The 11,841-nt window shown below is 60.3% G+C and overlaps 1 protein-coding gene across 1 annotated transcript; it reads left to right on the top strand.

Annotated features, from left to right (window-relative positions):
- The first annotated feature begins 1,002 nt into the window (after nucleotides 1-1,002).
- On the top strand, nucleotides 1,003-11,780 carry LOC122170993 (rap guanine nucleotide exchange factor 3-like). Its single transcript, XM_042838304.1, has 21 exons — nucleotides 1,003-1,308; nucleotides 5,963-6,016; nucleotides 6,284-6,390; nucleotides 6,486-6,607; nucleotides 6,685-6,859; nucleotides 7,089-7,173; nucleotides 7,350-7,410; nucleotides 7,657-7,733; nucleotides 7,854-8,000; nucleotides 8,275-8,384; nucleotides 8,520-8,608; nucleotides 9,007-9,085; nucleotides 9,301-9,451; nucleotides 9,533-9,609; nucleotides 9,803-9,842; nucleotides 9,945-10,026; nucleotides 10,105-10,251; nucleotides 10,329-10,426; nucleotides 10,973-11,098; nucleotides 11,199-11,380; nucleotides 11,459-11,780. The coding sequence occupies exons 1-21, from the start codon at nucleotides 1,003-1,005 to the stop codon at nucleotides 11,652-11,654; spliced, it is 2,511 nt and encodes an 836-aa protein (XP_042694238.1). The 3' UTR covers nucleotides 11,655-11,780.
- The last annotated feature ends 61 nt before the right edge of the window (nucleotides 11,781-11,841 follow it).

Genomic DNA, 11,841 nt, shown 5'->3' with positions numbered 1-11,841 from the left:
ACACGTGGATGGGGAGATGCATACGTGGAGGCAGAGATGCACACATGGATGGGGAGATGCATAGATGTGGATGAGGAGATGCCCACAAAGCACCAGGGCTGCTGCAGTCTGTGCCCACGGTGTGGGGCAGGAAACGTGGCACTGGTGTTTGCTTAGGAAAAGGCATGGTTCCTGCTGCCAGAGGAAGGAAGCACTCGGGGTTGGGAGGCCTCTTTGGGGGCCAGGAGGAGCTGCACCTCCAGGCACAGCCCGAGTTCAGGCTGACATGTGGGGCATGAAGGCAGAGCTGCAGACGATCCAGCACTCGGATGAAGAGGATGGTGGGAGGAAGGATTGCCAGTTCCCCATCCTACATGACAGCTCCAGGGTGGTGACAGTGGTGAGGAGCCCAATACTGACCCCAGAGTCCCCGGGGTGATGCAGACTGCTCGCCTTTAGCTGATGTTCCTCCCTGCTGGTTGGGCTGGGGGGCCGTTTAAATATAGATTTTAATAGAGAAAAATAAAAGGTTAATTTCAAAAGTGACAGCTCACTTTGGCAGCAAACCTTTGCTTTCTGGCCCAAAGCCCCAGTGTCTGCGCTCCCAGGACCCCTGGGCCGTGTTCCAGGTCCCCTCCTCTGCCCTAAACCTTTGGATACCGGGGGGCTTCGAGTGTGTCACGGTGGGAAAAGGGACAGAACGTCCCAGGAAGGACGGGGACGCGTGGGGACACCGCGGTGCTGAGGGATGGGGCTGAGCTCGGGGCCGGGGGGGCCCACGGAGATGGGAGCTTTGGGGACGGGCTGTCCATAAAAAGGTCCCCGGGGTGCGCAGCGCTCGCGGTCCGGTTGGGAACGGGGGATCGAGGCATTCGGGGCGGGGCGGGGTGCGAGGACGGCCCCGTTCCCTCCTCCCATCCGTTCTCTCTCCGGGGCGGAGCGCGGCGGCGGAGGCGGCGGCGGCGGCGGTGGTACCGGCGCCGACCCCGAGCCCAGCCCGGCCCGGCCCCGCGGAGCCGCCGCATGAAGGTGCGCGGGGCCGGGACCGCCATCGCCACCGGAACCGGGACCGGGATCGGCAGCGGGGGGGAGGCGGAGCGGCGGGGAGCGGCTCCGGTGGGGACCCGTTGCCGACGGACCGGGCTGGAGCGTTGTCTCGGGGCTGTCCCCCCCGCCACGCCGCCGCCGGTGTCACCCGGTGGTTCCGGTGGGGACAATAAGCGGTTGTCGGTGCTGCTGAAGAAGATGCACTTGTTCCGGAGCTCCAGCTACGAGATCAGGCTGGAGGGAGAGGGGGGGAGCCTGCCCCGCATCCAAGGCATCCGCTGGGTGAGTGCGGGGACAGCGGGGGCTGTGGGATACGGGGACACGAGGGAGGTGGGATACGGGGATGTGGGGCAGTGGGGACAGTGGGTGTGGGGACATGGGGAGAGCAGGGACCGCGGGTACTGACCCCACATGCAGGGTGTTGCATGCTGCTTGCCCCCACCTCTGCGCCCTTCACCAGAACGAACATCCCCAACCCCCTCCAGCCCTCTGCCCCCGTCCCATTTCATGTCCCTTTGCCAAGAGCTGTTGGCACCTGCTGGACAAATGTCCCCAGTGCCAGCCCCACGCTGTCCCCTCTTGCTGGGGGTGGCCCTTTCCCACAGTGGGACAAACCTGAAGGAAAAAGAGGGAAAACACTTTATAGGAGCATCCCACCCCGCACCCAGGGGCTGGGGGAGTTGGAGCCGAGCGGGACCCCCATGCTGAGCTCAACCCTCCGCCCTTCCCCGCCTTCCAGGTGCCCTGAGGTCCGTGCTGTGCTTCCCTGTTCCCATTCCTTGGCCGTGAGCTCAGCTGTGCAGCCTTCAGCCCCAACCCAGGGGCAGATTTGGCAGCAAAGCACAGAACGAACCAGGTGCCACCGTGCTCCAGAGCGCAGCGCCCGGGCAGAGCACCCCAACCCACTGCCAGCAGGAAACACCTTCCCCACACCCAACCCTGGCTTCCATACATTCTCTCCCTGGCAGCTCAGGCCGTTGCTTACAAGAGAAACCGGTCGCTTGGCAGCGGTTCGGTGCACAACGCCGCAACCCCAACCTTCTGCTGTTTCCCTATGGGGCAAAACATCCCTTTGCAGCCCCCTCAGTGCTGGAGGGGTGGAGGGGCTGCAGCCGTTCACCTTCACACAGCCTGGCTGAGGACAAACCTTAGGGAACAAAAGGAAATCGCTTTATTCCGTCTGTTTGCATTCCTGTACAACCTCCTTCCCGAAGCAAAAAGCTCCCCATGCTGCAATGGAACTTTCTGTGCCGTCCCCCCCCCCACTTTTTCTTTTCTTCCCTATCCTTCTGGATGCTTTTCTCCCCACAACTTTAAGGGTTTGGGGACTCCATGTTGGGTGTTTGCTCTCTGAGAAGCACGGGGCAGCAGCGCATTGCAGCACTTCTGCTTTAAAGCGCTGGGCTGGCAGAAATTGGGCAAAATAGGGCAAAATGTGAAGCGTGGTGGCACTCACAGCGTGGCAGAATTGTGCCCCCCCTTCCCCTCTCTGTGCAGCCTCCCGGTGCTCAGGGACACCCCCTGGGCATTTGTGGGGAAGGGGACAGAAGGGACGTTTTCTCCTGCAGGTAGGAGGGTGCTGGGGCAGGGAGCAGGAATGAGGGTTGGGTTGGCTGCGCCTTGGGGATGCCACATCCCTCCTCTCCATTGCTGCAGCTCCTGGCTCTGTGTCACTCCCCCCCCACCTCTCCAGGAGTCTCCCTGGCACCGAATGTCTCCCAGCTCAGTGGGGTGACACCAACCACCGTCCCCAATGGTTGCACTCATCCCCACGTGTGCCACGGTCACCCCATGTGTGCCACGATCATCCCACTTGTGCCATGGTCATTGTCACCCCACATGTGCCACAGTCATTATCACCCCATATGTGCCATGGTCATGCCACGTGTGCCACGGTCATTGTCACCCCATGTGTGCCAGTGTCACCCCCTGTGTGCCATGGTCATCGTCACCCCATGTGTGCCACGATCACCCCATATGTGCCATGGTCATTGTCACCCCATGTGTTCCACTGTCACCCCATGTGTGCCATGGTCATTGTCACCCCATGTGTGCCATCATCATCCCATGACTGCCATGGTCATTGTCACCCCACATGTGCCATGGTCATTGTCACCCCATGTTTGCCACTGTCACCCCATAAGTGCAACGGTCATTGTCACCCCACGTGTGCCATGGTCACCCCATATGTGCCATGGTCATTGTCACCCCATGTGTGCCACGATCACCCCATATGTGCCATGGTCATTGTCACCCCATGTGTGCCACGATCACCCCATATGTGCCATGGTCATTGTCACCCCATGTGTGCCACCATCATCCCATGAGAGCCACGGTCATTGTCACCCTACATTTGCCACTGTCACCCCATAAGTGCCATGGTTATTGCCACCACATGTGCGCCATGGTCACCCCATGTGTGCCATCATTGCATTGAGGGGATGGACCCCTCCCAGCGGGGGTCGTGGGGACAACTGAGCCCCTGGCGTGGCGCCTCTCCTTGAGAGCCTGCGGATGGGCGAGGACTTTCTCTGGAGCCGTAAAACCCAAAATAGCTCCTTGTTGTTTTTCCCCGGGATCCCAAACAAAGCAGAACGCTCACTGCCGGCCTTGGCCGCTCGCCCACGGCTGCCGGATTTCTGGAGCCCACCAGGATCCCTCCTGTCCCGTAAGCAGGAAGATGGAAACAGGCAACTCCTTCGGAAGCTCTTTGGAGACGGCGGCTGCGGGGCTGCAGCCATCGGGGGGCTGGGAAGGAGGGAGGAGGGGGGGGGACATCCTGAAGGGCCGGTCCTGGGAACCATGGGGTGCCATGGCGCAGGAAGGGGAGCTGGTGGGGAGAAACCTCAGTGAGCAGCTGTCCTTGGGCAGGGAAGAGTTTCTCAGTCTCCTTGGCCGTCCTTGTTTGGAGCAGCACCGTGGCACGTCTTGGCTCTCTGCCCCAAGGACGGAACGGGGTTACAGGGGTGACGGCGGAGGCGGCTCTGCTTGGGGACGGGCGCAGTGGGTGGCATCGCCCTGCGGGTCCCGCAGCTCCGGCTGCAGCCCGGCTCCGGGTTTGCAAACATTTGCTCGACAACCGTCGGTGCGTTTCCTGCTCGGCGGGGAGTCACGAGGCACGGGGAAAGTTTGCTGAGTGAGTAAGAGGAGGCGTCCCCGCATTGGTGACAGCGGGAGGCTGCGGATGCGGCCGGAGAGCGCTGCGCTCCTGAGCTCCTTTGCTTCTGCCTCTTCCTGAGCCTCTTGCAAAGGGCTGCCGTGAGCCCGGGGAGGAGGAAGAGGAGGAGGAGGAAGAGAAAGAGGAAGGTTGTGGGGTGCGGAAAGGGCTGGAGGCGATGGAGCAGCCTGAGCCATGCAGAGCAGCCAGAGGTGGGTGCCCACCTCCAGCACCTGCCTGCACCCAGCGGTGCCGGGCGGTTCGGGGTCCCTTCAGCTCCCTGCAAAGCAGTTTTATTTTGCATTCAATTCATTTGTAGAGGAGGATTCTGCAGCTCCTCCGCCTTGGATTCCTGCATTGAGGCTTTCAGCTGCTCTGTGCCTCTCAATGGAGTTGCTCAAAGCTTCCTTACCCTTTCAATTACATGGAAGATCTGACCCAGAAGACTCTGAATTCCCAAAATCGCATTATGAGCGCTGCCCAAAATGGCCTTTTGAGCACCTCCACCAGCCCTGAGTGCTGCAGGATCTTCCCAGGGAGGTTTTCAAATCCTCCACAAACAGCCTGAGGGCACAAAGCCTTGCTCTGGAGATGCTCCCAGAAGGATGCTCCATGCCGTGCCATAGGGCTCAAGCTCCAGCTGCCTTCAGTGCGCGATGAAGGGCTGTTGGGAGCTGGTGGCACAGCCAAAAAGGGGGGAAAACAGCAGAAAAAGCAGAATTAGGAGGAAAAAAAAGCATTGCTGATGGCAGTGGCCAAAAGGAAGGGCAGCGGTGAAGGACGCAGATGGAGAGGGCTGAGCATCACAACCATTTGGGTGGAATATCCCTTGTGGTTGAACGCGAGCTGCTCCAGTTTGCAGTGTGCAGAGCAGCATCCCTGGGCCCTTCTGCTGGAATCCGACGTCTTTTCCATCCTCCTCTCCTGGATGAGGCTTCAAAGCTGGAGGAGAAGCTCGGGGCTTTCCCTCACCCTTCCCTTCCTGCAGGTCGCTCTGATGTCCTCTGCCAGCAGCGAGCGCTCGCTCTGTGTCTCACATCGGTGCCTTTGATCCCTTCGCGCAAAGGCTTTGCTTTTAACTTCCTCCTTTCATCCTTTCATCTCCCAGCTCTTTCCCTTCGGTGCGTTCCCCATCCCGGAGTGAAACGTGGCTGCAGGGCAGGTTGCAGGGTTTGGGTCCCCTGCTGTGCACGTGGGGGGGTTGCTGCAGCGCAGAGATGTGGGGTGCGTTGAGCCACGTCCGTTCGTGGCCCCATTCAGGCATCCCAGCTCCTCCTTGCTGGTTTCCAGCAGTGCCTGAATTGTTCTCCCTGATGGATGCTGGGCATTCCGTGTTGGTGTGGTTGAAATGGGCCAAAATAAAGCTGGAAGTGGGTGCTTGGTGGATGCAGGTGTTGCAGGGGGGTCCGTTCAGGAGGACGGTGCTGGTGGGGGCTCAGGGATGTGTGTGCACCCCGTCCTGGTGCAGAGCAGATGGGGCTGAGTGATGCATGGTGTGTGCAGGAAGGGAGTTAGGGTTAGGGTTCCACTGGACTGCACTGCTTTCATTGCATTCCACAGCATTGCATTTGGGTTAGGGTGAAATTTAGGACTAGGGGTTGCATTGCATTGCTCTGCATTGGGTTAGGGTTGGTGGTTAGGGTTAGCAGCTAGGGTTAGGGCTAAGGTCAGGGTTAGGATTACATTGCATTCCATTGCTTTGCATTGTGGATTTCATTGCATTTCATTGTGTTTGCCCTTCTTTTTGGGGCCACCAACACTTTCTCTTTGCTTTTCCAGACCCCGCTTTTGGATGCTGAATCCTCCCTGGATTATGGACACAGCCTTACCCAGGTGAGGATGCTGCAGAGACACGAGTGTGGCATTCAGAGAAGGGCTGATGGGGGGAGAAACAGAAGGAAGGCTGCGGTGGGGGGGTGGGGAGGGCATGATGGCACAGTGGATCCTTTGGGATCAGCCATTCCTGGGGCTGGGGATGGAGATCCTGAAGTGCTGGGTTGGGCTACAGCTGGGCACTGAGCAGGTTCAGCACAAAGAGGTGCGAGGAGCTCTCACTGCTCAACACCCTCCAAGCACCATAGAATCTCATTTCCCCTCCAGGCATCCTCGGAGAAGATCTGGAGAGCTGGAAAGCTCCTCTTCACCTACCTCACCAGCACCAGCCCCAGCCTCATCCGGGACCATAAGCATCACCTGCGGCACCACAGGTGGGACCTCCAGCACCCCTTGGAGACCCTCGGAGGGCTCCCGGATGCTGCAGCCTCACTGTGGGTGTTTTCCTCACGCTTCCCTCTCTTTGCAGGAGGTGCTGCTCTGGAAAGGAGCTGGTGGACTGGATGCTGAATGCAGAGCTGGGCATCCAGACAAGGAGCCAAGCCATCGGCGTGGGGCAGGTGCTGGTGGACGGCGGGGTCCTGACGCACGGTGAGGGGGTCCCTGAGGGCATCCCGGGTCACCCATGGATCCACACCCCCAGCTCATGTGCTCTTCCCTCCCCGCAGTGAAACAGGAGTGGCATTTCCAGGACAAGGACACCCAGTTCTATCGCTTTGCTGAGTTGGAGCTGAGCCCCGAAGCCCGCATGGGGCTGCGGGATGCGGAGGAGCTGCTGGAGGCGGTGACCTTCCTGGCACAGCTGGGGCCTGATGCACTGCTCACCATGGCCCTGCGCAAACCGTGAGTGCTGGGGGGCTCCTGGGGGGCTTCTAGGTGCTCCTGGGGGCTCCTGGTTACTCCTGGGGGTCCCGGTGGCTCGATTCCGTCCTGCTCCAATCACAGCTGGAGGTGCTGCAGATAGGGAATCCCAAGCATCCTTTCCCCCTCTGGAACTGGAGAGGATGCAGGAGGGAATCCAGGACTTTGAGATGCTCTCAGTGGCCACTTACCACCCCTGTCCCCCTCCCAGGCCTGCCCAGCGCACAGAGGATGAGCTGGAACTCATTTTTGAGGAGCTGCTCCACATTAAAGCCGTGGCTCACCTCTCCAACTCGGTGAGTGCGGGCTGCACCCTGCTGCCTTCATGCCTGCATCCATCCCCTCCAAACCCTCCTACATCCCACTGCCTCCCCTCCACGCATCCTCCTGCTCTCCTGGCCCTTTGCAGCCACCCCTGGGTTGTCACCCTGCGTGTCCCCTCCATGCTGAGGGTGGCTGCTCCTTGCTGCAGGTGAAGCAAGAGCTGGCGTCTGTGCTGATGTTCGAGTCACACCAGCGAGCCGGCACCGTGTGTGAGTGTCCCCACTGAATTCCGTGTGCTGGGGGATGGGATGGCCCCTAAGACAGCATCCCCAGGTTGGGTGGGCATTGCTGTCCGTGTGGATGCTCCTGCTGGCTCTGTGGAGCAGGGGTGGATGGGTGGGATGGGGCGGATGAAGGTACTTTGGGGTCTCACCCATCTGGCTGCGGGTTGTTGTCGGGATGGGGGCTGACGAGGGATGCTCTGGCTCTCACTCACACCACCATTTCCCCCGCAGTGTTCAGCCAAGGGGATAAAGGCACCTCGTGGTACATCGTCTGGAAGGGTTCGGTGAACGTGGTCACCCATGGCAAGGTAGGTGCGTCCCCACACCTCCACCCCATCCCTGCTGTCACCTTGGTGCCAAGGTGCACCCCGTTTCTCCAACCTGGCCTGGGTCAGGTTCAGGTTTGGGTTAGCCCTGTCCCCTTGCAGGGCTTGGTGGCCACGTTGCATGAAGGGGACGATTTTGGGCAGCTGGCACTTGTGAACGATGCTCCCCGAGCAGCCAGCATCATCCTGAGGGAGGACAACTGCCACTTCCTGAGGGTGGACAAACAGGATTTCAACCGCATCCTCAAGGTGGGCAGCTGGGATCTCCTGTGCTGGGCACCATCCCAGGACCTTCCTGTGGCTGTAGGATGTGGGGTTTGCTCTGGGATGTGCAAAGTGTGGTGGTTGCAGGGGGATGGGGTGCAGTGAACCACCGTGCAGTGCCAACGGAGTGCTGGGGTGGAAGAAGCAATGCACTCTGCAGCCCGTGCTGCTTGCTGGCAGCTGGCTTTGCCCAGGGATCAGCCTGGGGAGGACAGGCTGTGGTCACCAAGCCAGGCTGAAGGCTGCTTTCCCCATTTAGGACGTGGAAGCCAACACCATGCGCCTGAAGGAGCACGGGAAGGTGGTGCTGGTGCTGCAAAAGAACCTGCAGGGAGGCAGCAGCCAGCCGGCCACGACGCGGAGCAGCAGGTGACAGCAACAGCTGCCCGTCCCCATCCCTCCTGCTGCAAGCACACTGCTGGCCTTTCCCTGAGCCTTCTCTTGGGGGAATTTGGGGAGAATCGTGGCAATGGGGATGCCAAAGCCGTCCTTGATGCGCTTCAGGTACCTGGTGATGGCTGGGACACCAGAGAAGATCCTGGAGCACCTGCTGGAGTTCATGAGGCTCGACGCCACGCTTTACGACCCCGTGGGTAGGTGGGGGCTGCCCTTTTCTCTCCATCAAATCCCTCCTTTGGGCTGGGAGAACTGCAGAGCGTCTCCTCCCTCCTCTCCCACATCCCCACACCCCCATCGCAGAGCTGCAGAACAGGGAGAGCCGGGAGCCAGGAGGTGTCCCCAGCGGGTTAAAAATCCCAACTGCAGAACCGGTATCCAGCCTCCTCCCCGCGATTGGATTTCCATTCCAAAAAGCCTTTCCCTTCATTCCAAAAAATAATACATCCGCATTCTTCTCAGCCCTTTCCTTGGCCTTTAGAAGCTAAACGTGACCCAGTGGGAGCTGTGAGGTGGAAAAGCCCATGGCAACCCCACAGAGTTGTCCCCAACCCGGTGCGGGCGCAGCACAGCGGGGCTGTCTGCTCTCTTCCAGACACACTCCTGGGGGATTTCCTGCTGACCTACACTGTGTTCATGCCGACCTCACAGCTCTGCAGGGCTCTGCTGCATCAATATCCTTCTGCTGCTGATGGGGGGCCCGTGGCATGCAGCCCCTCCTGCAGGGACCACCTTGGTCCCCGTCCCCTTAATGGCACGTTGGGATGGCGGTGGGGACCCCAAATCTCCAAGCGAAGGGCACGTCCCCATTCCCTGTGCTCTTGGGGCGAGGGGTCCTCTCGCTGCCTTTGCCCACATCCTCCATACTGGTGCCCTTAACTGGTCCCAGTTTCCGCGCAGAGCCGCTGGATGGCTCAGAGCAGGAGAAAGCCACCTACTGCCTGCACAAGCGCCGCAAGATCCTGCGCCTGGTGAGCCAGTGGGTGCTGCTCTACGGGCGGCTGCTGCAGGGCGACCGCAGCACCACGGCTCTGCTGCAGGTACTGGGAGCACAGGGCAGCCCCTTGGGGTCCCCACGTCACCACTGGGTCACACTGAGTGCCCCCCCTGTCCTCCCATAGAACCTCGCTGACCTGGTGAGCCAGGACCCTCGGCTGGGGGCCATGGTGCAGGAGCAGGAGCGGCGGCGACCCCGAGCGTGAGTGCCACGGGTGTCTCCATCCCATAATGACCCTGTGCCACCTCCGTCCGTTGCGTCCTTGTGCCCTCGGGGTGACTTCAGACATCTCCATCCCATAATGACCCGGTGCCACCTCCACCCTTGTGGCCCTGAGGGCGGCATCCTAAGCGCTGCTGCCCTCTTAACGACTCCTTTCCTCCTCTCGGTGCAGGATGGAGAATGGGGACAGCAGCATTTCTCCCCAGCCCAAGGTAGGGGCAGCCCTGGGGGTGTCAGGAACAGGGAGATGGGATCCCCAGAAGCGGGGTATCAAGGGGGTGCCATGCTTCCCACTCTCCCCCCTCTCGCTGCAGTCTCGGAGCTCCATGAGCTGGCTCTCCAGCCAAGACGAGGCGGCTTTGAGCAGCAGCTGTGCCTTAAGAGCCCAGGATAAAGGTACAGGGACTGCGGGCACAGCCATGGCTCCTGATCCCTCTGGATGTGGTCTCAGTGCTGACTCCTCCATCCTGACAGTGCCCTACGAGATCTACAGAGCTGACCATTCGTGCCTGGTGACGGTGCTGCCCGTCAACGCATCGGTGCGGGATGTGCTGCAGTCCCTCGCTCCACAGCTCGGCTGGGATGAAGAGCACCTCCTGGTGAAGGTGAATTCATCCGGAGGTGAGCGGTGGTCCCGGGTCACTCCAGGGTCCCTGAGCTCTGCAGCAGCTCGGCACCCATCCTCCCGTCTCCTGCAGAGAAAGTGGGGCTGCAGCTGGACGCCGTGGGGGTGTTCACCTCGCTGGGGCTCAACGAGAGGCTCTTTGCTGTCAGCGTGGAGGAGCTGAGCAGTTTGGTGAGCTGGGGGGGAAGGGGGTCGGCATGGGATGGGAGGTGCTGGGGGGGAATCCTCGTGTTGTGGTTCTGGAACTGGGTTGGGCGTCGCTTTGCTCCGTGGAGCACAGCTGCTGGCATTGCTTCTGGTCCTTCAGCTCCAAGGGGGTCTGTAAGGAGGTTTGGGGGGGCATCTGTGAGTTGAGATAGAGGCGAAGGGTGGCAGTTCAATGAGCTGAGCAGGAGGGAATAGAGGGAGACCCGTGAGCCAGAATGGAGAGGGTTTGATGAGTGAGAGGAGGGAATCAGGGAGCCACGATGGAGAGGATGAAGGGGATTTCAGTGAGCCGGGCGGTAGGGGGGGCATGAATCCCGCTGGAGGAGGTGATTTCAGTGAGCTGAGCAATAGGGGGAGCCATGAAACACAAGGGAAAGGATGGAGGGGATTTCAATAACTGGGCGGTAGGGGGGACCCATGAACCAAGTGGAAGTGATGGAGGGCCTTGGTGAGCCCAGCTCTGATCCTGGCTCTGGACTGGGGTGCCCCTCACCCCCATTCTGTGTGCAGACCCCCCACCCTGAGCAGTTGGGCCCCCACGTTGGCTCCTCGGACACGTTGGATCTCATCAGCTCCAAAGACCTGGCCAGCCACCTCACAGACCATGACTGGAACCTCTTCAAGAGCATCCATCAGGTAATGGCAGCACCTGGATGCCGGGGAAGGGGGATTCAATCCTCCAGGGTGATTCTGGGGGTCCCCCTGTCACATCTCCGCCCATCCTCTGCCACGCCAGGTGGAGATGATCCACTACATCGTGGGGCCACAGAAGTTCCACGAGGTGACGACAGCCAACCTGGAGCGAATGATGCGGCGTTTCAACGAGCTGCAGTACTGGGTGGCCACCGAGCTGTGCCTCTGCCCTGAGCTGGGCAGGAGAGCCCAACTGCTGCGCAAGTTCATCAAGCTGGCTGCACAGTGAGTGTCCCCAGTGTCCCCTCCACCAACTGGGACAGGTTGGTGTCTATTCCCGCTCACCTCATCCCATGGCCGCAGCCTCAAGGAGCAGAAGAATCTGAATTCCTTCTTCGCGGTGATGTTTGGTGTGAGCAACACAGCCGTGAGCCGCCTTGCCAAGACCTGGGAGGTAACAGCCCATGGGCTCCTGCCACCTCCCCTGGGCTCTACAGTGACAGATCCAAATCTCCATGACAAAGATCAGGGGTGGCCAAGCTCCTGGGTTCCCACATGAGCTGCAACCCAAGGCCTGGGGAGGCAGGGAGCGCATTTCCCATGAAGATCAGGATGCAACTATTGGAAGGGACCTTAAAGATCATGGAACCATGGGATGGTTGGGTTGAAAGGGTCCTTAGGGATCATAGAACCATGGGATGGTTGGGTTGGAAGGGTCCTTAAAGATCATGGAACCATGGGATGGT

The sequence above is a fragment of the Centrocercus urophasianus genome, unplaced genomic scaffold (assembly GCF_019232065.1).
Source record: "Centrocercus urophasianus isolate 14NV4802_14NV808 unplaced genomic scaffold, USGS_Curo_1.0 seq_752, whole genome shotgun sequence".
NCBI lineage: Eukaryota > Metazoa > Chordata > Aves > Galliformes > Phasianidae > Centrocercus > Centrocercus urophasianus.
This window is presented reverse-complemented; position numbering and strand designations above follow the sequence as displayed.

Bases quoted from the DNA above. Each gene is read 5' to 3' on its own strand.
- LOC122170993 (XM_042838304.1), top strand. From the start codon at position 1,003: ATGAAGGTGCGCGGGGCCGGGACCGCCATCGCCACCGGAACCGGGACC. The intron at 6,391-6,485 runs GTGGGACCTCCA...CTCTCTTTGCAG, and splicing joins CATCACCTGCGGCACCACAG to GAGGTGCTGCTCTGGAAAGG. The intron at 10,027-10,104 runs GTACAGGGACTG...CCATCCTGACAG, and splicing joins CTTAAGAGCCCAGGATAAAG to TGCCCTACGAGATCTACAGA.